This window comes from Leuciscus leuciscus (assembly GCF_965113295.1).
Source record: "Leuciscus leuciscus genome assembly, chromosome: 1".
In the NCBI taxonomy this organism is placed as follows: Eukaryota; Metazoa; Chordata; class Actinopteri; order Cypriniformes; family Leuciscidae; genus Leuciscus; species Leuciscus leuciscus.
This window is the reverse complement of record NC_138725.1, coordinates 74,477,893-74,504,826: the sequence shown is the minus strand read 5'-3', so window position 1 is coordinate 74,504,826 and position 26,934 is coordinate 74,477,893. Positions and strand designations below refer to the sequence as shown.

Here is a 26,934-nt window from a genome sequence, read left to right as displayed (position 1 = left end):
CGTTAAATAACGCGGGCAGGGATGGACACACACTCGATACTGCTGCTTGCTCGCCATAACTGAATCAATATATATATATATATAGACAGACAACACCAAATAACAAGGACAGATTTCAACACAGAGCGCAACTGAAGACTCAGAAAGCTTTCGTTTTCTGTTTCGGGCCGGCTTTTATAGTTTCCTGGTACGTGACGTCACCCGCCTCTGACGTTCCGCCACACCATTGGAATGATTTTACATGTGCTTCAAGACGTCATCACGCAAAGCGTTCCCCATAGCGTCATTCTCGACGCAACGGGAGTTCCCTTGAAAGGGAACTAAAATATCCTGCTCTGCCACTGTGGTTGAGAGTGAGAATGTGTTGCTCACTCACAGTGTATAAATGACCAAATCCCTGACATCTGTTCAAGAGTGACTCCTCATCCTACAGCAGAAGTATCTCAGACACTTGGTGTTTTATTTCACTTTTGAACATGTTCCTGCACTGGCTAATATGTTTTCTTGTCTCATTGGGTAAGTTAACATTGTTTAATGATGATTACCACTTGTAAAATCCTTACATTTAACAGTATATATATATATATATATATATATATATATATATATATATATATATATATATATATATATATATATATATATATAAAAAAACATACCGTTGCTTTTTCCGTATCTTACCGTAAAAAATAGGGTAGCACTTTTTATGTTTTATGGCATTTCATTTAAATTTACGAAAAAAAAAAATTGGCAGCTGTGGTTAACAGTACTTTACTGTAAATATATGGTAGAAATATTTATGTTTTACGGCACTGAACTAAAGTTTGTGTAAAAAAACTGGCAGCTGGTTTTAAGCTCTTTACTGTAAAATATACGGTAGTAATATTTTAGGTTTTACAGTGCTGAGCTAAAGTTTACGGTAAAAAACTGGCAGCTGTGGTTGCCAGTACTTTACCATAAACAATACTGTTTAAATATTTAAGGTTTAACTGCACTGAAATAAAGTTTACAGTAAAAAAAAAAAATGGCAGCAGGTTGCAAGTACTTTACCGTACGTTGGGAATGTTTTAGGTTTTATGGCATTGAACTTCAATTTATGGTGAAAAAAAAATTGCTGGTTGCCAGCAATTTACCAAAAAAATAATAAAATAATAATATCACAAACCAATTTGTCACAAAAGTTGTTATTGAGAATTACAAGAGGTTTAGATTTTGATGTTTTATTGAAAGTCACCAATGTCAGCATTGTGACGAGCAGTGTTTGCTTTAGTTGGGCTCTTGACCCTTGACTTTATCTAACTTTAGATTTGTTCTTGCTGCTTTAACTGTGTGTTTATAAAACACATTTGTTATGGCAAGACAATCAGAGAGAAAATATGAATAGGTGATGTTTTTTGTTTATTGATGTTGGCATAATGATCATGTACTGACCTGATTCACTGATTTCATAAAGCGTCTTATCTTTCAGTGTATGAGGAATGTATAATACATTTCATGACTCTGACCCTACACTATGCAAGCGAGCAGTGACAAATAGATAATCCAAAGAACCTTAACAACAATAATTGTAATCTTTAGAATGATTTAAACCAACACAGAAATGAAGAATCAGTGTATGAATCTCAACAACGGTGACAATTAACAAAATAATCAGATAAAACTCTGAACATCATAACACAAGCTACTACAAAGTCGCAACAAGAACAACAGCAAAACATAAAAGCAGATAATGATAAAATGGAATATTACGCAATTCAGCATAATTGAATTCATGCTGAAATGCATGATGGGATATATTGATTAGATTTGATTGATGGCCCCCATCATGCACTACATTTTATCATCACCATTGTTGAGATTCATTTGCTGATTCTTGATGTCTGTGTGTGTCTAAAAGATGCAGTAGTTCAAACCTTTATTGTGCACAATGATTTGAAAATTCTACACTATAGATCTCATGCTGTAAAATCCATAATATAAAATGAATGAGCCTATCAAATAATAAGACTCTATATGAGATCACTGAATCAGGCCACTACATGATGTTTATGTCATTATCAATACATAGTCAATATCACCAAACTAATTATCTTGTCATAACCAATATGTCTTGTAAACACAGATTAAGCAGCTAGAGATAAACTAGTGATAGAAAGTCAAAGGTCACGAAAGAGAACACTGATCAACATCATGGTAACTTCAAATGAAACAATAAATCAACAACATCTAAACCTCTTCTATTCTCAACAAGAACTTCTGTAGCCGTCTGACAGAAATAAAGTCAGTCTGGTTAGTAATAAGTGAAGCTGGTAATGCTGTTTGTGTAGTAGTTTAATCAGATCTTGAGAGAGTTAATGTCTTTTATCTTCAGTTCAAGGCTGTGGCTGAATAAAGTTGTAGTTTGTGTTCTTATTACTCTTTCGAAAGATGATTGAAAGAATGTTTCAGGAACATCACACTAACCTTTAAATAACATTCATTCTAGTAACATTAAGGAAACTGGACATTTTTATGTTCTTGGAATGTTAGAAATCAACATTCCTAGAATGTTTGCGGAGCATTATTACTTTTAAAACACGTTCCTCTAATACAATACAATACTAACTGTATTTCTAAAGCACATTTTAAAACAACCATGTTGACCAAAGTGCTGTATATTGACAAGAAACAGTAAATAGACAGGATACAACACCAGACAACATAACAACTCTCATGCCGGATTAAAAGCCAAGGAATAAAAATGTGTTTCCCCTTCCTCGTCAGGGATCACTGGTGATCCCGGATTATTGTTGTTCAAAATTCATTTCTCGTCAAAACATCACACTCTTACTTGATCTGGACAAACTCAGCATTATAAGAAAGGTTTAAGACTCCAGCTTCGATATTTGACCACTGTTTATGATTAAACTGGTTTGCAGTGACATTAATTTCTTAATTTATGCCAGGAGTGCAAAATAATGAATCTGTAACGATCGTTATTTTGAATAGAAATAATCACTCACACAACATTCATTCTCGTCTTCTCCGGTTTATTTGTGCTCAAATACATGCAATATACAGCATCCACCAGGGCTCTTAGTCCAATAGTGCGCATATTTGGAGAAATAATTATTAATTATCACATGCTAGTAAAAAATTTAGGCATACAGAATAACGATTTCTATTCATTTCCACTGAATAATGCGATCTGAAGAGCTCAAACAGCTAATGGAGCTAGATGTGTATCTCCTCTTCCTGATTCGCGTCAGATGTGACCTCAAACAAATATGATTTGCTTGTGCAGCTGTCAATCATCCACGTGATTCAACTCTTCTGCATGACGCGTCATGTGTACACTTCCTGATTCTGGACATCCGTGATAACAAAGCGAAAGTAACATCTCTACACCTGAAACAAGAAGTTAATAAATGCACGAATTAAGTATGTGTGTTTTGTAGGTGATTTTCGTGCGATTTTGGGTATTTTTATATGCATAAAGAATATAGGTATAGGTAAGCATAGCGCATAGCTTCATATAAAATGCTAAATATAACATATTTCAAAATATTTTTATGACTTGAAAGCATTGTAAACCGCGACCGGAATATGATACAAATACTTAACGGTGTTTTAAATTGAGCTTTAAATAAAAGTATAATATTAATAAATTAAATTGTGTCATGTAGCTCGAGGCTACCTGTTGTGCTAATGCGCCTGCTGCAGGAGCTTTCTCCTGACATGGTCACACAATAGGCTTCATAAAATGCATAATTTTAGAGATATCATCCTCAAAATTGAAATGAAGCATGACCACAATTGTGCCTACACTTTAGTTGTGGTTATAAGTTGCTATCCTAAATTCACATAATATTTTTATACATTTAATAAATATTGTCTTAATATTTGTTGTTTTTGTTTTTATGTTTGAGCTTATATATCTCAATATTAATAACAGTCTGGTTCATTTTGAGTCTTGAACTGTAAACTCTCAAGGGTTGGCTTTCTAAATATATGTTGCTTATGTGTCTATTCAGAATGAGTTGTGAGCAGCAACCTTTTTATTTTGGGTATGTCATGTATGCCTCACTCGCCCAAATTGGGGGTGATGAGGAAGGGGTTAAGTCGCGATTTAAAAAACGGAAGGCTGGGGGCCAATCTAACATGAGGAGTGTAGCACCCTCAAGGATCAACGAACGCACGATGTAGAGTCATAAAACAGGGTTTATTCTGGTCTTGACAACCCGTGAGAACTGCTCACAAAAGAAAACAACATAAAAAAAAACAACAAGATATCCGAGCTTGTTCTTATCCAATGTTACAACTTCGTTGATAAGACATTAATCACAGAAAAAACATTTAAAGAACACGAACCTTGTGAGCTGACATCTCGGAGGGGGCTAAATAATCCTTTATCTTCTTCTCTATCTTCTTTCTCTCTTATTTCTTAATTTTATCTCAAATTTTCATGTTTCTTTCATTCTTAGTGGAGCTAACCGGCAGCTACAGCCATAGCATGTGTCTCAGCAAAATGGGCTCGTGCAGAAACCCAAACATAAACAATTGTACCCGCTATAATCTACCAGTAGATGGCGCAAAAGAGCACGCCTGGACACAGCTCAATGGGACATTAAATGCTAATACTGTTACACTCCCACCAATCACTTGTGATTTTTAAAGAACAAATTATCAACTATGACTAATGAATAGCTTATGAATTAAAGAATATTAACTATATTTTAGGCAGAGCGAGGTTGAGAATCTTCTTCTGCCTCCATCAGAACGACTGTCTTCTGAATGGGCCTTTCCAGATGAACGGGTTTGGAGGTACGTTTTCCTTCTTCGTCCAGGTTTTGATCACTCATTAACAATTTCACCTTCCTCACTATTCCATCCTTTCCAGGGTAGACTTCAGTGATCTTCGCCAATTTCCACTGGCTGCGTGGAGTTATCTCGTCCTTCAGGAGAACAACATCATCAACCTTAGCATTTCTATGCTCCTTGGTCCACTTCTGTCTACCTTGAATGTTTAACAAATACTCGTTTTTCCACCTTGTCCAGAAGGTGTTGGCGAGGAGTTGAACACGACGCCACCTCTTACGGAGATAAAGATCTTCCTTTACAAACCTTCCTGGAGGTGGGGAGATGATTGTTGACTTCATGGTCAGTATGTGGTTTGGCGTTAAAGGTTCTGGGTTTGATGGATCACACAGTTGGTCAGTAGTCAATGGCCTGCTATTGATGACTGCCATTACCTCATACAGGAATGTCCTTAGAGAAGAGCTGTCAAGTTGTTTGCTTGATTGATCCAGGATTGACGTGAGTACACTTCTTATGGTGCGGATTTGTCTTTCCCAGACACCACCCATGTGACTTGACGCTGGGGTGTTCATGAGAAACTCGCAGTCCAGTTTTTCCAGCTTTGCTTGATCCATTTCCTTGAATGCTTCAGCAAACTCATTTCTGGTGCCGACAAAGTTCGTGCCTTGATCACATCTTATCTGCCGAACTGTACCTCTGATGGCTATGAATGCACGTAAAGAGTTGATGAGGGAATCTGTTGATAGATCATCAAGCATCTCAAGATGTACTGCTCTGGAGCACATGCAGGTGATTAACAATCCATAACGCTTTAACTCCTTGCGGCCATCCTTGACGTAAAAAGGACCGAAGCAGTCCATCCCACAGTAGGTGAATGGTGGTGTAGTTTCCATCCTATCCTCCGGGAGGTCTGCCATCTTCTGCTGTTCTGTGCACCTTCTGAATCTTCTGCATTTTAAACATTTATAGATGTAAGATGAAACAATCTTACTGCATCCAAGTATCCAGTATCCGTTAGCTCGCAGCTCGTTCATCGTGATCCCTCTTCCTTGATGGTATGTCTTCTCGTGATAATGTTTGACGAGTAATGTAGACACATGACTGTTTCTTGGCAGGATCACAGGATGTCTGACATTAGGATGCAAAGCAGCATGTGTTAAGCGTCCGCCTACCTGAAGAATGCCTTGGTTGTCGAGAAATGGACATAACTTGCTGACCCTGTTTTTGGTCTGCATCACCTCATGATGTTGTAAGGTTTTTATCTCCTGAGTAAACGCTGCTGCTTGGACCATCTTAATTATGGTTACCTCTGCTTCTTTTCTCTCTTGTAGGTTAACAATGTTACATGACTTCTTGTGATCCTTTGCTTCTTTAACATAGCGCTTGAGTCTGGCCACAGCTTTAATCATTCTCAACCAGTCTGAAAACTTCTGAAGCCGATCTAACAGTGACCTTTGTTCTTCTGCTTGTATCGTGTGGACTTGAACTTTCCTGACCTCTGGGTCACTGTTCGATAACTCTCCCACCTTGAGTACACTACTGGTTATGACCTTCTGCCAGAGAAGATCTGGGCCCTTGAACCAGTTTGAAGCTACAAGTTGTTCTGCTGTAAGGCCTCTTGAGGCGTGGTCTGCCGGATTGTCTTTGGAAGTTACATACCACCATTGTGTTGACTCTGTACTTTGTTTGATGCGTTCGACACGGTTTGCAACAAACACGTGAAACCTTCTGGCCTCATTACTGATATAGCCGAGCACCACTTTAGAGTCAGTCCAATACCTTTCTTCTGAGATTTCTATTTCCAATTCCTTTTTTAGCATGTCACCGGTGCGAACAGCAACAACGGCCGCTGACAACTCTAGACGTGGTATAGTTGTGACTTTGGATGGTGGAACTCTCGATCTTCCCATCACCAAGGTGCAGTAAACTTCACCAGATGTGCTTACTGCTCTCAGGTAGGTGCACATGCCATATCCAGATGCACTTGCATCGGAAAAATGATGCAGTTCCTTGTGCCTTGAAGTTTGAAGGAATGTAGCATCTGCAAATCTTTACATCTGCCAGGTTTCCCAGGTCCCGCAGCCAAGACTCCCACTGAGGTCGAAGACTGTCAGGTAAGCTATCATCCCAGCTGAGCTTATCTCGGCACATTTGTTGCAAGATTTGCTTTCCTAGCAAAATGAAAGGCGACACAAACCCAAATGGATCAAACACAGAGGCGACTGTGGATAATACTCCTCTTCGGGTGAGTGGATTTTCCTTAACAACCACTCGGAACTGGAATTGGTCTGATTCCACACACCATTGTACGCCAAGTGCTCTCTCCATATGCACTTCACCAAGTGCCATATCTAGATCTTTGACAACTACAGCACATTCTTCCTTTGGAAGCGAAGCTAGAACTTGGGTGCTGTTTGAGATGAACTTATGCAGCCGAAGGTTGCCCATCCTGCAGAGCTTGCGTGCTTCATTGACAAGCTGTATTGCTTGATCTTCAGTGTCGACACTTCCTAGTCCATCATCGACATAGAAGTTAGTTTTGATGAACTTGATGGTTTCTTCATCAAAACTTCCTTCTCCTTCAGCTGCGAGGTGTTTGAGGCCATAGTTTGCGCAACCTGGAGAGGACGCTGCGCCGAATAAGTGTACTTTCATTCGGTAGACAGTGAATGGAGTTTCGAGGTCTCCGTTCTCCCACCACAAGAACCGTGGGTAATCTTGATCGCAAGCATTCACATGAAACTGGTGGAACATGCGTTCAATATCACACATGAAAGCCACTGGGCCTCTTCGGAAGCGACACAAGACTCCAAGCAGGGTGTTTGTTAGCTCTGGACCAGTCAGGAGATGGTCATTTAGTGAGGTGCCTCTGAACTTGGCGGAGGCGTCAAAGACAACGCAAATCTTTCCGGGTTTTTGGGGATGATACACCCCATGGTGTGGGATGTACCAAGCTGGTCTCTTGTCGATGTCTTGCTCTGGTACTCTTTCAGCATCCCCAAGGGCTATTATCTCATCCATGAACTTCTTGTAGTCCATGTAGTACTGCTTGTTCCTCTTGAGCTTTTTTCCTAAACATTTGAGGCGATGAATAGCACATGCCTTGTTATCTGGCAGGTTAGGCCTTTCACTCTTGAATGGGAGTGGCATCTCAAAATGGCCATCCTCCTTGTGTCTAATGCCTTTCCTTATCTTTGCTAGAAATCTGAGATCTTCTTGAGAGATGTTGACATCTGGGAACTTCTCAACAAAGTCAGATTCCAACATTTTCAGGACCTCTGTAGGGGAGATCATTTCCTTTATTTGAGTTCTGAAAACATAGTGAACCTTGTTGGTGATGTTTGAGGAGGTTTGAATATCCGGCACCACTTCCTTCACAATGACTTGATGACTTACACCGAAAGGATCTCCATAATCAAGACATGGATTGCCATAACCCACAATACTCCATCCCAGATCAGTCCTTTGTGCGAACGGCTGATTTTCGTTTCCTGACACAACTTGACGAGGAACAAGTGCTTGGGGGCAGTTGTAGCCAATCAGTAGGCCAATATCACAGCTTTGTAGTGGAGCGATCTCCTCCGCAATGCATTCAAGATGAGGCCATGCCTTGGCTGTTCCAGGGGTTGGAATGTGATCTCGGTTTGCAGGTATGAAGTCCCTTGCATATGTTACTGGTAGGGAAATTGTCTTATTTGAATAAAATCCTCTTACTTGTAGACCTGAGAGCTTGCGACACGACACAACTGTGTTTCTTGATGACATGGTGGTAAGCCTTAGCTGAGCTGATTTACCTTTAATATGCAGAGCTTGTGCTGTTTCTTCGAGGATAAAGGTTGTGTCGCTCTGCGTATCAAGGAGCGCGTACACAAGAACTTCATGCTCTGGCTTGCCTTCAGCTGACACCCATACTGGAACAATGGAGGATGTGTGAGTGTCATCAACATTCTGTGCGACTCTGTTAGATGTTGCTTCACTTGTTGTTAGTGTGACGGTATCGTCTTGTAAAGTGTCTGGGTTTCTTTGTCTTGTCCTGTCACTGCTGGTTTGATTTTTTCTTGTTCTTTCTTCTCTGGTACGGTTATCATGAAGACATGTTGGATGTTTTTTATCACATGTATCACAGGTGGCTCTGCTTTCACAATCCTTGGAGTGGTGACCAGACTTTAGACAGCCAAAGCATAACTTCTTGTCTTGAACAAAATTTAGTCTCTCATGAATACTCTCACTCATGAACTTCCAGCAATTAAGTAGGCTGTGACCCAACTTCTCACAGTACACACAACTAGTACTGACAGATCTTTCATTTAAGTTAGTTGCCAGTACCTTTGCTCCATAACCTTTGTTCTTTGGTGTTTTTGTACTTTCAATTTCAATTGGTTTCAGAGCGAAAAGAGATGTTATGGGGTTACAGGCAATTTTGGCTTCCCGTGAGATGAAGTCCACAAATTGGCTGAAGCTCGGGAAGGTGTGGTTTTCCTCTTGCACTTCCATAACCTTTCTATTCCATCTTGAAGTGAGCCAATCTGGGAGTTTTGCAAGCATTTTTGGGTTTTCATTGCAGTCATTGAACATTTCCAGCCCCTTCATTTGTAACATGGCTGTCTTGCAGCAGCAAAGGAAGTCAGCAAATGCCTGAAGTTCCATACTGTCTTTAGAGCTTATCTTTGGCCATGCATCGAGTTTGTCTCGATAGGCTTTGGCTACGAGGAAGGGATTGCCATACCTCTCTTCGAGAACTGACCATGCTGCATAGTATGCTGATTCTGTGCCAAGCAGAAAGTAGCCTTCTATTGCCTTCTTTGCAGGCCCACTTACATACTTTCTCAGGTAATAAGTCTTCTCTTCAACTGGTATATTTTTCCTGTCGATCAGAGTTTGAAAGGAAATCTTCCAATCATTATATCTAATAGGATCGCCACTGAATATTGTTGGCTCTGGTACCGGAAGACGGCTTACACTAAGAGATTCTGCAAATGCTTTGACCAGATCTGTCGTATTCACTTCTCGTTGAGGTGTCATAATTTGCGGTGAAGAACACTGTTTGCAATGTGATTCATTGTTTTCAGACTTGACTTCATTGTTTTTGGCAGGACTGCGGTGAAGTAGGCCGTATATCTCTTCATCTGAACATTCACTTTGTTCATACACCTGCTGTCGAGCCTTTGCTGCATTTAGCTTTTTTATTGTCTCAAGTCGCTCTACTTCTCTGCGCTTAGCTTCTAGAGTTCTCTGTCTTTGTGCTATTTCCGCTTCTTGTCTTTCGATTTCCTTCATATGAGTTTCTTGTTCAAGCAGAACTTGCAGAGCAGCTTCATTTGCTGCAACATCAGCAGCTGCATCTTGTCTTTTGGCTGAAAGCCTGCTGGAGTTTCTAGAGGAGACCCTTGAGCGAGAAGAGAGCTTAGTGTGGTGTGACTTTACACTCATCTTGTCTGAGGCTACTAACTTAGATATAGGCTCAGTCTCTTTCCAGTTTTCATCTCCTTGAACTTCAGATTTACTTGGGTTAGAGCACTTTGCTACTGCTCCGATAATTGTCTTTGTTATGGCTTCACATGTATCCATTCTCCGTCTTGTCTCATTACCTGGAGATTCAATGCGTCTCAACTCAACATAGGCAGCATTCACACCCTCAGAAGCATTTGAAACCTTGGAGACATGGTCCTGCAGCAGATCCTCTGAGTACTTATCATCTATGGCTCCTTTAGCGTCCTTAACAGCAGCTTTCCACTTCTCATAGTGTCCTCTGAAACGACAAGCAGCCTTCTCTACGAGCTCCTTGTGGAGTTCTTGGCCCTTTTCCGTCAGTGTACGGACTCTTTGGCTTCTCCGTGCTCTTTATGAGGTAATAGAGACATCATCAGCTGTGCCTTCTGCTGCTTGTAATTCCTTGTCTGTATGAGGTTGTTCCACATCACCATCTTCATTTACTTCTGGATTAACCTCATGCTCTGCCATTGTTGGAGTTTTTATTTATTCTATTTAATTTTTATTTGTAACTTAGTCTTAAGTGCAGAATTTAATGAAGCAGCTTAAATTCGATTTGGTAATGAGTGAATGAATGTTGATCTTATTTAAGCTTACTGTTGTAACCTTGAAGCACAGTTATAACTCTTTAGATATAACTTAAAGTCAAGATTTAAATAACTGTAACTACGAAACACTATTAAATATCTTTACCAAGCCAGAATATTTATCTTCTGGTACTTACTGAAATCCACTGAATGTGCAGGTTACTTATCACAACAGCAAATTTAACACTGTATGAATATCAGTCACTTAAGCAGTAGAAATCTAAACAATAGAAAATATTCCAGTCTTTTGCTTTGTTCATCAATAGAGAGAGATTAGTCTTAATTCCTTTAACAGTCAATTTTTCTTCAAGTTAGTCCTTTAACCGGGGCAACACTTATTTTTCAGGGCACCTGGACCTTCCAGCGGTGGCTCCTTCCTTTCTGTGCATCGCCGTGGCTGATGGTGGCACCTGTTGCTCGTTGTCGGCACCGTCCATTATCTACCCGCGCTCAGCAGACGGGAGTTCTCACTGTAGCACCCTCAAGGATCAACGAACGCACGATGTAGAGTCATAAAACAGGGTTTATTCTGGTCTTGACAACCCGTGAGAACTGCTCACAAAAGAAAACAACATAAAAAAAAAAAAACAAGATATCAGAGCTTGTTCTTATCCAATGTTACAACTTCGTTGATAAGACATTAATCACAGAAAAAACATTTAAAGAACACGAACCTCGTGAGCTTACATCCCGGAGGGGGCTAAATAATCCTTTATCTTCTTCTCTATCTTCTTTCTCTCTTATTTCTTAATTTTATCTCAAATTTTCACGTTTCTTTCATTCTTAGTGGAGCTAACCGGCAGCTACAGCCATAGCATGTGTCTCAGCAAAATGGGCTCGTGCAGAAACCCAAACATAAACAATTGTACCCGCTATAATCTACCAGTAGATGGCGCAAAAGAGCACGCCTGGACACAGCTCAATGGGACATTAAATGCTAATACTGTTACAAGGAGGCAATTCATTCCACAGTTTCGGGGCTGCGACTGAGAAAGCTCGATCCACTCTGCTCTTTAGCCGTGTTTTAGGGACAACAAGAAGAGACTGGTTTGCAGACCTTAAAGACCTTGAAGGAGCATGTGGCTTCAACAGAACAGTGAACAGCTAGTCCATGAAGGGCTTTAAAAACAAACAACAGAATCTTAAAATCAATCCTAAAATTAACAGGGAGCCAGTGAAGAGAGGCAAGGACAGGGGTGATATGATCACGCTTACAAGTTCCAGTAAGGAGACGAGCAGCAGCATTTTGAACCAGTTGTAGACAAAGGGAGGCCTGGCTAACACCTACATACAGAGCATTACAATAATCAAGGCGCGTTGTGATTAATGCATGTATAACCCTCTCAAAGTCTGTGAAAGATAAAAAGGGCTTAAGCTTAGTAAGAAGCCTAAGTTGAAAGAAACTGATGGCTTTCACAACAGAATTGATCTGCTTCTCCATTTTAAAATCACAATCCATTTTGACTCCCAGGTTTGTTACAACAGACTTAATTGCAAAATGGCCAGATCTATTTGTGAGACATCAGAGGTGCCACTGGGTCTAAGAATCATGAACTCAGTTTTACTCTAGTTAAAGTTTAAAAAATGTACAGCCATCCAGGCTTTAATATCATTAAAACAGTCAACCAATCTTGTTAGAGAATTACCATCATTTCTTTTGATGGGCAGGTAGATTTGCAAATCATCTGCATAAAGATGGAAACTGATGTTGTGTCTTTTTAATATTAATCCAAGGGGGAGCAAATAGATTGAGAACCGAATTGGCCCCAGAATCGAACCCTGGGGAACTCCACATTTGAGAGACACAGAAGGTGAAATTGAGCCACCAAAAAAATCTCTAAAATCTCTGTTTGACAAGTATGACCTAAACCATTCTAAGGCAGTGTCCTTAATCCCCACGGCATGCTCAAGGCGAGAATGTCACGATATGGTTGTGGAAAAGGAGAGCGAGGACTCAATTGCAGAGGTTGAATGTTTAATAAAGATAGAAAATAAATCCAGGTACAAATGAAAACAAAGCATGCAAACAAGATAAACAGGTCTATAGCAGGAACACGAGGAAACATAGATATAACAAACCAGCACTGGACTACAAACACAGGGAGACTAAATAGGGGAGCAAACAAAGGAGGGTAACGAGTAAGGCAGGTGGGACAAATTAATCAATAATCAGATAACAAGATGGGAGGAGCTAGACAATAGACAGGAGAGCACATGGCACAAGGAAACACATGACAAGCCATGTGCTCATAACAAACAGGGGCCGTTCTTCGTATGTCGCTAACTCAGTTAGCTGGATTTGATGGCGATTTGGCATGATCTTGGATTGTTTGGTTCTTCAACGCTTATCCTGGACTTGCTGTCATAGCAACAGGTGCGCAATCTTAAACCTGCTCGGGAGCAGGTTTATTTCATGTTAACAGGATTAGACTGCAGCTTCATAAGCGGAGCTGATGCGGGAAGTCCAGCGCAGCGCGATAGTGCACTTTCTGAGATATATATTTTTTCTCGTGACTCGTGAGATTGTCGTTTACATTATTAATTTGTTGGAAACACACATTTATTTTCGACTTGTCGGAGTCGGGCTTTAACTACAGCACAAACTGTTTGCATTGCCCTAAGATTATTTGCGAGTGGCTCTTTCCTTTACACCATTGGAGATGCGGAGAACTTGATGGAAAGTGCTGTCTGTCGTGTCATTCGGAGTACCTGCCGCTTTTAGGTTTAAAAAAAAGTTTTAGTTTTTTTTGTGCTATTTCCAAGCCACTAATTAAGACCCAATGTTGTAAAGCAGTTTTTTTTTTTTTAAAGCAGTTTTTTTTAAGGCTATCATCATTTTTTTATGAAGATCATGCAATCATGACCATGCCGATTACAGTATATGTCACTCAGGCTTCACTAATGTGACTGGTACCATAGACTATAGACCATAGACTGCCATCAAGGCCTCAATGAAGGGGATTATGTGAACAGAAAGGGGGTTCACAGTGTAAATGTGCAGCCCAGTTACTATTGTGATTCTTAATATTCCAGATTAGTAATATTATATCAAATTAAAAAAAGGCAGTTGACTAAAATCTTCCATATCACAAATGTGAAAGCAAAATGGCCAGGATCTGTGCATGACTTAAGAATTTTCAGAGATTCACATTTATGCACATTATTTGAAAGTGGTAAGAAAAGTTCCACAATTAAATATCAAGCTCACTGTATTACATACACTTATGCTGATCCTAACAGAACTGCATTTTTCATAGGTGATTATGACAGACAGGTGTTTTATGACCCCATTCCCTGACCCAAACCAGTTATGCAGCTCTAGCCAGGACAAGGGCACACAATGAAATGAACGTTGGCTAACTAAAGGGAAGATTTCAGTGTCTGATAAGCCTGAGGGTTGCACACCTGACAGGGCCTGTGACATTGTTGCATGTGCCATATTACACAACATTGCCACAAAAAAAAAAAAAAAAAAAAAAAAAACCTTTTCATTAAATGTTTAATAAAAGACAAATATGCTTAGTTCCTTAAGTTTTATTTCAATTGTTCTTTGTAAAGAAAAGCCAGTGGTCAAGTGCCTGCAACAAGAGACATTAGACACATGACTCATGTAACAAATAAAAAGGAAAAGTTGGCTATACACTGCCCACCTGTAGGCCTATGTCTCCTCTGTCAGGTGCAGACTCTTCTGTAGGCCTTTCTGTAGATGTGGAATCCTGCAACTTATATTGCAGCCATAAAGTATACAAGTATAAATTAAGTAAAGTTATTTATGCACTTGCAGGTAGGCTAGTTCCTCTATATGACAGTTATCTTACAGGGTTTATTCACTGTCCAGTGCAATGGAAACAAATGGACATTACAAAGTCTTATACTTTCTTTCCTTTGGAAAGTTAGAAAATGTCCACATATTTCAGCCACCACTTTCTTGGGAACAGATACAAGTGTTGGTGTATTATGTAAAAGTGCACAAAAGAGGAAAACACAATGTCATTACAATGAACTACACTCGGGAAAAATGCTCATGGCAAAATATTTGTACATTAACATAAGTTTATCAGTTTTCACTTTCACAAGTCAAAGCAATTCATCATTACTCAAGATTTAACAGTTGAAATGACTATACAGCCTTAATTTAATGCAGCAAAAAATATTTTACAGTGTAGGCTACTAAGATCTTCTTTTTTTTTTTCTTTTTTTTTGCCTTTTTCTTGGTTGCTTTTATAAACAGACAACCTATAAGAGACTATAATATAACAAAAAATAATTACCATTATGTGGTAGAATATTTTTGTACTTCGCTTTTATTTGTTTCCATGTTCTAGTGTGGTGACTCTGACATTACAATGAACAAAGTAATTATGCAATTATTAAAATACAAATATATAGGCTATTAAGTGATAAAAGACATGGCCACTTCTAACGGATTTAAATTGTCTGCTACTTTTTGCCAGCCCTCTCTCCTGGCTTTTGCAGACTTTGAGGTGTTCCCTGGCGTTTTAATTAAACATTAAAATTCCGAATAAACTTGGACTATTAGTTCTTGCTCTGCTGAGGAGAAAAACTGAGCGCGCTCTTTGGCCACGCTGAGCAGCCAATAGCAGCGTTGCTGATCAATGTTTCTACTACCGATACATATCCCCTTTTAAACCAGCGCATGAACGCGCAATTATCTCACTAACTCAATCCAGCGATACTAATCATAACCGGCAGGTGTGTTCGAAGAACCTAATTAGCCAGATCATGATTACCACGATGATATCATCTTGGATGTCTCATTTGATCTCGGATGTTTTAAGCAACGTACGAAGAACGGGCCCCAGGACTAGAACATAAGAACATGACAAACCGGGAAAGTCAGAGCTCTGTCATCAAACTAAGAATTAAACCAGACAGATGTGACAGAACCCTGACAGAGAAATAAGGATACTGTGGTCAACTGGTGTCAAATGCTGCTGTGAGATATAAAAGCATAAGAATTGCACAATCTCCAGAGTCAGTTTTGATTAAAAGATCAATAAAAACTCTCAAAAGTGCGGATTCAGTCCTATGAAATGTCTTAAAACCTCAAGAACACCATGTGTATCTAAAAAGGACTGCAACAGTAGAAGAACTGCCTTCTCTAAAATCTTCAAAAGAAATGGAAGTTTAGAGATAGGATAGTTTGAAAGTACTGATGTGTCCAAATTAGTTTTTTTGATGAGTGGCTGCACCACTGCTTGTTTAAAATAGGCTGGTACAAAACCTGAAGCAAGGCTGCTATTTATATTTTCTTGGATGTTAGGTCCAATAGTGTCCCACACCTCTTTAAAAAGGTGCGGTGAGACAATATCAGTGGGACAAACTGAGGGTTTCAAATGTGTAACAATATTTGTAAGAGTAGTGATGGATACAGACTCAAATCGGGTGAAAACAGCTGCACACTCTATGGGAATGGAGGGGTCAAAAGCAGGAAGTGAGATGCTTGCTCTAATTAAGGCAACCTTATCCACAAAAAATGGAGAAATTTTACACAGGCCTCAGAGGATGCTACATGATAAAAGGATTGGGAAGTATTAAGAACAGAGTTAATTGTTTTAAAAAGAACATGTGGTTTGTGGCAATTATTTGAAATAAAATCTGAGAGATACTTGGTCTTCTCAGCTTTAACAGTTCTCTGATAACTGTACAAACTTTCTCTCAGAATCTCTTAAAAAACCTTATTACTTTTTTCCACTTGCACTCAGCTTTTCTACACTTTTTTTTCTAGCAGCCCGAGTAGAATCATTTATCCAAGGTTCAGATTTGGGTTTTGAACACATGGATTTAAATGGGGCAATGGTGTCAAGAATTGTGCAAAAAGTGGATAGAAAAGAAGAGATTAACTCTGCTGTATTTTGACAATCAGAGGATCCCATAGCCTCCCTAGCAATATTAAAAGCACCAGACAATTGCGCAGCAGTGGTTGGTTTGTTCATCCTGCAGATACGAGGTGGAGCGTATTGCTTAGTGGTTCGATATAGGGAAGAGAAACGTCAAATACAACAGGCGCGTGATCAGAGAAGACAGCTTCGAATACGTCTACATTACAAATAGGTACATCGTATGACAGAACAAGGTCTAATGTGTGACCATGGACCTGTGTCGGACCAGAAACAAACTGTGTAAGATTAAAAGCATCGATAAGATTTAAAAAGTCTTTTGCCAGCGGATTTGTAGGACAACACACATGAATATTCATATCACCTACAATTAAAATCCGATCATATTTCGGCATAATTTCAGACAGGAAATCAGAAAAGTCACTGATGAAGTCCTTATTATACTTAGGAGGTCGATATATAACTGCACATAATACCGGCTGAGCTTGACCCAATTCAAACATGGTTAGTAACTCTAACATCAAGAAAATTAGAACCAACACTGAATATTTGGAGAACGTTCTTATAACGTTCTTGTTGCCTCACTGCTCTATGAGGCAATGACTTTGTAGGCAGTGTTTGCGCACAAAGGTTCCTCACAAAACTGATTTCTGATAGACTTCGGAGGCAGTGTAACGGTTTAATGATGTACAGCAAAATAGAGCGAGCTTTGGCGAAAACTAAGTGAATATTTGACTACAATAGACATTTCTCACTAGAAATGACATCATAGGTGGAAAACATTGATCAAAAACATACATTTACCAGAGGTGTAAAGTCCAGGTTCAGAAAGTAAAAGTCCTCCTCAGTATTTTGTTCCAATCACCTGGATTTGCTAATTCAGACCGGAGACAGAACTAATTAGTGAAATCAGCTGACTGAGTTCATGGGTGGAATAAACATATGGCAGGACTTCTACTCTTTGGCCCCTGGACTATACACCTCTTTCTGTGTGACAAGTATTCACTGAGTCACAGTTTCAGAATGAACTTCAAACTGAGAGAGACGGCCCAACGTGCATCATGCTTATTTTCTTTATTTTACGAAAAGCACAAATTTTTTTTTATTATGAGTCTAGACAACTAAAATTAGACATTTATAACACTTGTCTGTATGACAAAAATCGACTGAGTTATTGAGTCTTTCGCACAGATAAGAAAAAAAGCGAGGTGCGGCGCGCCCCTGGCTGTTAATAGATTCTATTCACCAACAATGCTTTCTTGCCACAGATCAGACATTCTGAATTTTACTGTACAGACATTCTACTGATTCATATGCTGATTCTAGTGTGTCCAAAAATAAATAAAAATAAAAAATACTACAATGTAGTGATGGTGAAATGAAGCTTTGTGAAGCACCGGGGCTTTCCCCCTCGACTGTATGGTAAAATGGTTCATTACTCTAAGCTTTTCAACACGTTGCACATCTTGTGGTCAAAAGGTGGAAAAGCTGCCTTTCTGTCCCAGAAGACCAATCCATTTTTTTTTTTTTCATGCAATAAATCACTTTGTGCTCTGTAAAACACAAAGCAATTAAATTAATCCTCATAATTCATGTGTTAGTGTTGATGTAGTTATTACGCAATGTATGAACAAACAACTCTGAATTTATAAAAAAAATTTTTTTTTTAAAAAAGTATAAATGGGACCAATTCACTTGTACAGAAACAATTCTTATGAATCTGCTTTGATCAACAAATTGCAGCCTTATTCACATAAACTTTAGCCTCAGTCCTAATCGTATGAGTTAATCGGCAAGGCTCATGTAGGCATATATAGTCAAAATAAAATACAATTAATGTGGAATGGTGATGTGCTTGTAAACTGGGGAGGGGACATTTTATTTTGTGGGTAATTTAAGAAATTAAAGATTTTTATTAAGGAACAGGACTCCAACAGTGTGAGGGCTAAGTCTATTTCTTTTTGTATTTACTACTACCGAAGAGCATGACACTCAAAACCTGCTCAAGGGGATCGCGCTATTTTTAAATCTGAATACGAAGCATTCACGTGACTGTGTGTGGAAACAAAGCTTCGGACGTCACAAATCACTTGGTTATGGCAAAACGAATCAAGCTCCGATACACTGCTTCAATGCAAGGGGGTAATATTTCAGCCGGAAACTGAAGCGTCCCCGGGGGCTGCCACTGATTAGCAGACCCCCACCTGCGGTTAGCATTCCATTGATTACCATTCATTTTGGCGTCACTTTGACAGCGAATAACTTCACATCTGAGGCGTTTAAAGACTCCATTTGTTCATTATTCATTTCTAAAGAAACACGAAAATGTATAAAAGGCTCCATTACCTTGTATCTTACGTCATGGCCCCGTAGAAGCAGTTTTTGTAAAAATAGGCTAACGATTGCGTCATAACCACACAACTCTCTGTCACACAGTAGAGAAATTACCGCATGGACAGGAGGAGAAGCTCGTGGGCAATCGGGGGGACGTGGAGGCAAAGTGACAAAATAATTAATCAGAATACTTAACAAAAGTTTCTCCTGCTCCTAGCTCATGGACATCTCCTACTTACACTCTCCGTCTCTGCAAGGGAATGATTCAGATTTCTCTTGGCACAGCTACTAGAAGACAGACAGGTTGCTCACGTCACATCTACGTCGTCAAGCTCAGTTTGAGTCTGCGCAGTACGCTCGGCCATCAGGAAGTGAGTGCTTCTAATTGAGTTCACTTTTCTCCGTTGAATCCAATGGGGTCGCTGTGTCCATTTATTTTACTGTCTATGCTTCAATGTGAGATGTTTCGTTTTTTTGATACAAGCTTCGAAGCCTCTGTGCCGAACGTCACATCACTACTACAATGTACTACCAATCAAAATTTGCCCATCGTTAATTAAGTGTCACTAAAGCCAAGTAGGACTCGCTACATTATGTGGTGGAAATCCAACTCTGCCCACAACCAAGTGTGCAGTCTGTCCTAACACCATTCCTGATGAAGCCTGAAGCGCTAGATTAACTGCCTGTACTGCTCTGAGGCATGGGCCCATACCTTGAGCGACTATGTCGAGTTTACCCGAATAGTAATGAATTGGGCGTAAACTGCCCCCATAATCTTGCATTAGACATGCAGTCATGAAGCCTAAGTGTTCATAGACATAAAGCACAAAGGGTCTATCAGATTGGGCAATTCCTAATGCTGGTGCTTGACATAGTGCTCTCTTCAAATCATTGAACGCTTTGAGGTGAACTTCTTCCATACAAAAAATATCTGAATCTTTACCATGGCCTTTCAACAAGTCATACGGAGGCTGAGCAATCGAGGCATATTCTTCAATCCACGGTCTACAGTAACCTGCTGTTCCTAAAAATGAGTGTTTTAATGGTAGTAGGCGGAGGTATGGCTTTGACTGAAGCCGCTTGATCCTGTGTAATGGATCTATTTCCTGCACCAATTGTTTGACCCAGAAATGTGACTTGCTTTTTAGCAATTTGAGCTTTGTGAAAGCTGCATTTGTGTCCTCTTTTATGCAAATAGTCCAACAATGCTGCCAATTCAGTTTGATGTACCTCGTGATCTGTTGAGGCAATCAAAATATCATCGATAGGGTTGGGAACCGAGAACCGGTAGTGTTTTTGAAAAAATACTGGAACCGTGCGAAATTCCTAAGTTTCGGTTCCGAAAACGGTTCTGGTGCGCTCTGTGGGCGAAGTTCTGGGAGCTTATCCTTTAATAGCGACGTCTCACCTCATATTAAAATAGTAATGAATGCACTGAAAAGCCCTCGCACTACTCAAATACGTTTTGCGTCAGATATCAACGCAGAGAGAGAGAGAGAGAGAGAGAGAGAGAGAGAGAGAGAGAGAGAGAGAGAGAGTATTAAAGACAGTAGAGCTGCGCGATTAAACTTTTAAAGATCTCGATTCAAACACCCACGCGATCTTATTCCTAAATTACAAAAACCTCACCCCTGAACATTCAAATCTGTTTGCGTTGTCGCTGACCCAGAGAGCAGTTGTCAATATGAAACAGCTTTACAATCACAGTATCGATATTTCTGTTACAAATATTCAAATGATCACAGAAGTACTGAGATAAAAGAATAAAAGTTTATTCGAGTATAAACACTGATGTCTACGGTAGCAACCAAAATAGAGTAAATCACCTTTTGAAAGTCGCTGCCCTCAAATAACGAGTGTATCGATTACATCTGATGTTTCAAAACATTCATAAAGACGCAGTCCGTAACTTTTTTGTGTTCAGAATTTACAAAATATATAGAATGAGCGAGTGCATCATGAACTTATCCTGAATTACTACGTTAAGCCTGCAATAAGCGTTTATACTCGGACTATACTTTAGACTGGCGGATCGCAGCCGCTGCGGAGTAGCCCAGTGCCTGCGTGACTCGTCATAGACATAAATAGAGAGAAGTAGCTCCGGCAACAATGTTCTTCCGCAAGACGCATGCAGTTCTGTTTATTAACTGCTAGAGCGCTGATTTATCCAGTAATGAAACAAGTAAAGTCTTTATGAATCAATCATTACAAACGATTTAAAAAATAATCTGTTCTACATCTGTTCAAGCATATTCTACCCCTTCTGAGAGGGTATTCTCCACTGCTGGAGATTATACAATAAGCTACATGAGAGGTCCCAAATTATTCTAGAGAATGCAGACATTTTTATTTTCCTTCAGAAAAACTAATATTTTTTTGCAAAAATTGCTTAACAGTATGTTGAATTTGTTGACATTACCAGTCTGTTAAACTCATTTGACAAGTATAAGAAATAAACACAAAAAGGATTGTGGATTTTTCCCTTACTACTATTTTTTATTAGTTGTTTTAATATTTTTTATTGAATGGGAACCGGAACCGGAACCGGTGAAAGCTAACCATGGCTGGCTGGCAGATTGCAACGGTACAGAAAAGAATCCATTAGACATATCAATTACTGAAAAAATCTTAAAATCTAATGGTAAGCCATTACAAATTGTAGATGGATCTGCCACTAGCGGGGTGATTTTATCAATATGTTTATTGGCTACTCTATAGTCTATTGTAAGTCTCCATATTGCATTGGACTTCTTGATGGGCCATATGGGTGAATTACATGGACTGTTGGTTTTAACTAATACTCCTTGTGTCAGCAACTTTTCTACAATAGGTTTGATCCCCTGTATAGCTTCCTTATTGATCAGATATTATTTGGTGACCGGAGGTGGAGTTCCCGTCAATTTGACTGGTTCTACACCTGTCAACAAACCACAATTATCCTTGTCTTTAGCCCAAATTGGATGATTCTGTAAGAAAGCATACTCTGGAGGGGTTGCATTATTGGTAGAAATCTGTGCTGAGGACATTTTTATGCTAGAAGATTCTGGGGACATGTCTAAAATTAGATGTATTTGTCTCAGAAAATCCATGCCTAAAATTGCACCTGTATTTAGTGGCAAGAACCGTTGTCGAGAGGCTTCAGGAGGCAGAGCGTCAATCAGCTATCCCCAGTTATCAGTCCAGGTCTCGTGGGGTTGCTGGCAGGGGGCAGCCTCATGGGACAGCCGCCAGCTCCTCATATTTTGAGAAGGTTGCCTCTCGTGCCCCCCCGTATAAGGCTTGGGGCCAGAGGAAACATTCTCGCACGAAGCCCTCCATTCCGAAGACAGGTCTGAGGACTGTCTCTCGGGTTAAGATGGCTTCGACTAAGAGGTCTTGTCGTAACACACGGACCCTTATGGGCGTTCCCCCAGGAGAGTGAGTACAAGAGTCTCGCCCCCTTATGCAGCCCTTAGGAAATCGATGTCTGCTTCCCGCCACCGTTGGCACCTCGGGACACATCGGCTTCCAGCGAACACAAATCGCAGTGTCTGCCCGAAGACGTTGCGGCCCTGTCGAGTTAGGCCTTGTTTTGGATCTCAAGGTACTGGATCAACCTCCGAGGGGGTTCAGATTCAAGATACCGACTGTCAGTCAGACCAGCTCCGAGGACTGGTCTGTCGTGATAGATCCACAAGCTCCTTAACTCCTCGTTCCCTTCTAACCCCATCACAGGAAGTTTCCGAGATCCGCTTTTGGGGGAAAAGCGCATCAGTTCCGGACTCTTCCTTTCGGCCTAGTATTGTATCCCCGCACCTCCTCGGAATGCATGGTCAATGTCCTAGCTCCATGGAGTCTTCAGGGCATCCTCATTCCCGTCCATTGACTACTAGAGCAGACGGTTCAACACCGAGGTGTTGTTCTGAGTCTCATGAGGTGCTCTGGAATATGGCTCAGACTCTAGGAAAAACCACTAGTTCCTCTTCAGAGAAACCGATTCCTGGGGGCGGTGTAGGTTATAGTCACGATGCAGGCACAGTTGTCTCCAGCTCGGACATTCACCTTCCTGACCATATATGAATATCAAGCTAGGCCAGGCCACCACTATATGACCTTATTAAAGAGTGCTCGCTGGCAGCAGTGTTCAACATGCTATTCTTTGGCCTGCTGTACGTGGGGGCCCTGTAGTAGTGGCTCAGGACCAATGGGTTTTTCCAGAGAGGGAACCCACTCCACATGACCAGAGTTACGCGCATATGCCCTCGTTTTCTGATCATGGGCAGGAAGTTATGGTTTCTGCTCCTAGAACCTGTGTTGGATTTCAGAGAGGCCATCAGGTTCTATTTTTGACAGACAAAACGTTGGTGGTCTCTCTGATCAAAGAGGGGGTAGCCATCCTTTCAAGGCAGGGGCTGCGGCCCGGGGATTTCAAACTTCACCCCAAGTTGGCTTTAGCCGGGATGGAGGTCGGTTTGTCAGAGGTGGTCCCGTTTCCCCTTCATGCGGACGACCACCTTCCGCGCCACCTCTCCCGTGCTCTTCCAGCTCCGCTGGGTCTGGATATCATGATACAGACATGGTTGAGGCCACGTCTGTGTATGTTTTCCCCGATTGTTCTGCCTCCAGGGGTTCTAGAGTGCAAAAGGGTTCAGCAGTACGGGATCAGCTTACTCCTAGTAGCCCAGTACTAACTGGCCCGAATATGGCTTCCAAATATCTGGGTTCTCCTGGCAGGCCTTCCGTGGTAAATCCGGATCAGGATGGTCCTCCCTCCTCAGTCCGAGATCGTGATATTTCACCCTTGGCTGAAGCCAAAGAAACTCCACAAACAGCCTTACCAGCTTTACTACCAGAATAATTTTATTTCTGTCAGACTCTAAATGAGATCAGTAAATGAGACTATTACATGAAGACTACATCTTCATCATCAAGTAACTTTTATCATCTGATCACATTTTCTTTTACTGTTCTTTTCTATATCAAACAGTTACAGCAGCAAGCGTAAATTAAGTTTCAAACTGCCTAACTAAAGCACTAGTCACAATAATGGTGACTTCAACCAGGACGTATTTTCAATAAATCATTAACATCTAAAGCTCTGCTAATTTTCAATAATAATTTTTAGACATCTGACAGAAATGAAGTCAGTCTGATTAGTAATAAGTGAAGCTGGTAATGCTGTTTGTGGAGTTGTTTAATCCTCCTCTGCTGAGATCTTCAGAGATCTCATTAAAACGGCCTGAGTTATATTTTATATTGGCTAGTATTATGGTTACGTGGCGAGCGCGAGCCTGAGTACACAACAAAAACTCCAGTGTTAAATTAACACTCCTGGGAGTGTATATGAGTCCACACTCAAGAGTGTAAAGTGTTACAATATGAGTGTTAAATTAACACTCAAGAGTGTTAAAGTTAATTAGATAATTAAGTGATTAATTGAGCGATGAGTGACCATTACTGAAGACACCTGATGTTAACAAGCAGAATCACTGAAGGAGAAAATCACAAATTATAAGCCACCGTTATGGTGATCATTGTTTGCTTTAGTTGGGCTCTTGACCCTTATATGTTTACTTTAGATTTTTGTTTGGTTGTTGTATTTGAGTTATAACTACCAGATGAACAAAAAAAAAAAAAAAAAAAGTGATCTGATGGTGTTGGTTATATTATGAGAATCATCATTTGAACTTGATCACTGAACTCATTAAGATCCTTATTTCTGACTTAGATTTATGTTGTTGATTACAGCATAACTGTGATTCTGCATAAATATCCAGAATTTTATATATAATACAAAGGATTTCTTAAAAGTTGTTTTAAAGGCTCACACACAGACGTCAAGATTCAGTCTATGCATCTCAACAATGGTGACGAGCAGAATATTCAATTAGGAAAAGTAAATTACATAGACAATTCAGATCATAATTTATTCATACCGCAATGCATGATGGGAGCCATTAATGAGTTGTGATTGGTGGCAGCCACTGCAACATGCTTTATTCGTGTCACCATTGTTGAGATTCACAGGCTGATTATTGATGTCTGTGTTTCTAAATAAATTCATTTGAAAGTCTTTTGATCAGAACAATGTTTATTAAATATTTTGGATTATATGAAAAATACTGAAAATCATATGCTGTAGAATCACAGAGCTGCTGTAATTAACAAGTTAAACCAAACTATCTCAATAAGTTTCGTTTTCCGGATCACAACATGATTATGTCTAAACATAACCAACACCATCAGATCACATTTTTTCTTTGTTCATCTGACCATTATAAATCAATAACATCAGACAAGCAAAATTTAAAGGGGTGGTAAAACGCCTTTTTTCGAAGGCTTGATTGTGTTTGTTGGGTGCACTGTAACATGTGTTCATGCTTCGTTTTTAAAAAATTCGCATTATTTTTCACATATTTAACCATTATTCTACACTGCTCTGTCCCTCCTTGTAAAAACGGTCGGATGATTTCCGCGTTCTATGAAGCCCCCTTATCTTTACCGGTAGTTTGTGCTTCAGTAAACAACGGCGTCAATATTGCCATACCAGTTTGAGCCCGAATCAGACCCAGAGAATGTTAGTGGAGAGGATCGAGCAGAAACTGTTCAAGAACGGCTGTTAAAGGACGTTTCAGAAAGGCATGTTTTTTAAGACTGCAGATCGCTATATGACACTGTTACTTTTGTATATTTAGAACGATTGTAGCTAAATATATGTCGCTTGAACTATTAATTCAATACGAACACTAAACATTGGCTTTACAACAGTAGCCAAATCAAACACAAAACCATGTTTAGCATGCCTGTAGATAAACAAGCATGTAGATAAACAATACATAAAAGCTATAATCAAAGAATAATTTACACTGATCACATAAACGACAACAACCACAAACATTTCAAGTTCGCTGCGCTGGTGATATTAAACAGAAGTTTGTATGTGTTTGTCGGATAAGTATGAATTAACGTTAGCATTTAACAAACTGGTTTGTGGAGCCAAACAGCGTTGTCCTTCGTTTACTTCCTTGCTACAACGTACAATTAACAATACGAACTATCACAGGAAAACACAACGACGAAAAATAAATCATACTTATAGGTTGTGGCCCGTAAACAGTTTCTGTTTTTAAAGTTGGAACTGCTCCATCTTTCAGGACTAGCCGTTGTGCGAATCCTTCATCGGAGGAGAGGTTTCTGTAAATATTGGGCTTAGTGATGTCAGCAAGCCCGCAGGAATGTTGTGTAGTCCCTACTGGCCGTTTTTTGTAGTTCTTAGAAATTGATTTATTTAAAAGCAAAAATCTCCCTTTGCTTTAAACTTTTAAAGTTGTAACTTTGCAGATGTTGTTTATGCTCAAACAGCAACATTACACACTAACTAAAGTTAGAAAAGTGAAATCGTGTTTTACCACCCCTTTAAAGTGAACATATAAGGGTCAAGAGCCCAACTAAAGCAAACAATGATCACCATAACGGTGGCTTACAATTTGTGATTTTCTCCTTCATTGATTCTGCTAGTTAACATCAGGTGTCTTCAATAATGCTCAATAATCACTAAACTAATCACTTAATTAGCTCATTAACTTGAACACTCTTGAGTGTTAATTTAACACTCATATTTTAACACTTTACACTCTTGAGTGTGGACTCATATACACTCCCAGGAGTGTTAATTTAACACTGGAGTTTTTGCTGTGTATAGTTTTACACGTCAGCACAGTCTATTCTGTAAAGTAAGTGATACGCAGAGTCTGGGTTTTTTACACATTAATCTGACAATAAATGTGGCACACCCAGTTTTTCTTATGCACACCCAAAAACACTTTTCTGACTATGATAAACAGTAAAACATTTAAAATGATAAATTAACACCGCTCGGAGTTCAT

The 26,934-nt window shown here is 39.8% G+C and overlaps 1 protein-coding gene across 3 annotated transcripts in view; it reads left to right on the top strand.

Moving 5' to 3' along the window:
• Positions 1–362: 362 nt before the first annotated feature.
• The window catches only part of LOC309511143 (5-hydroxytryptamine receptor 3A-like), a 52,216-nt gene continuing 25,644 nt past the window's right edge, over positions 363–26,934 (top strand). The window contains exons 1-2 of one of the 3 annotated variants that reach the window (XM_082186238.1): positions 390–516; positions 19,287–19,440. Coding sequence is in view for 2 of the 3 variants with exons in the window: in XM_082186237.1 (XP_082042363.1) it covers positions 477–516 (40 nt within the window). In the remaining variant the exon portion in view is untranslated. Of the gene's footprint in view, positions 517–19,286; positions 19,441–26,934 lie in introns of all 3 variants that reach the window. The other 2 variants (XM_082186237.1, XM_082186236.1) reach the window with 2 other exon arrangements.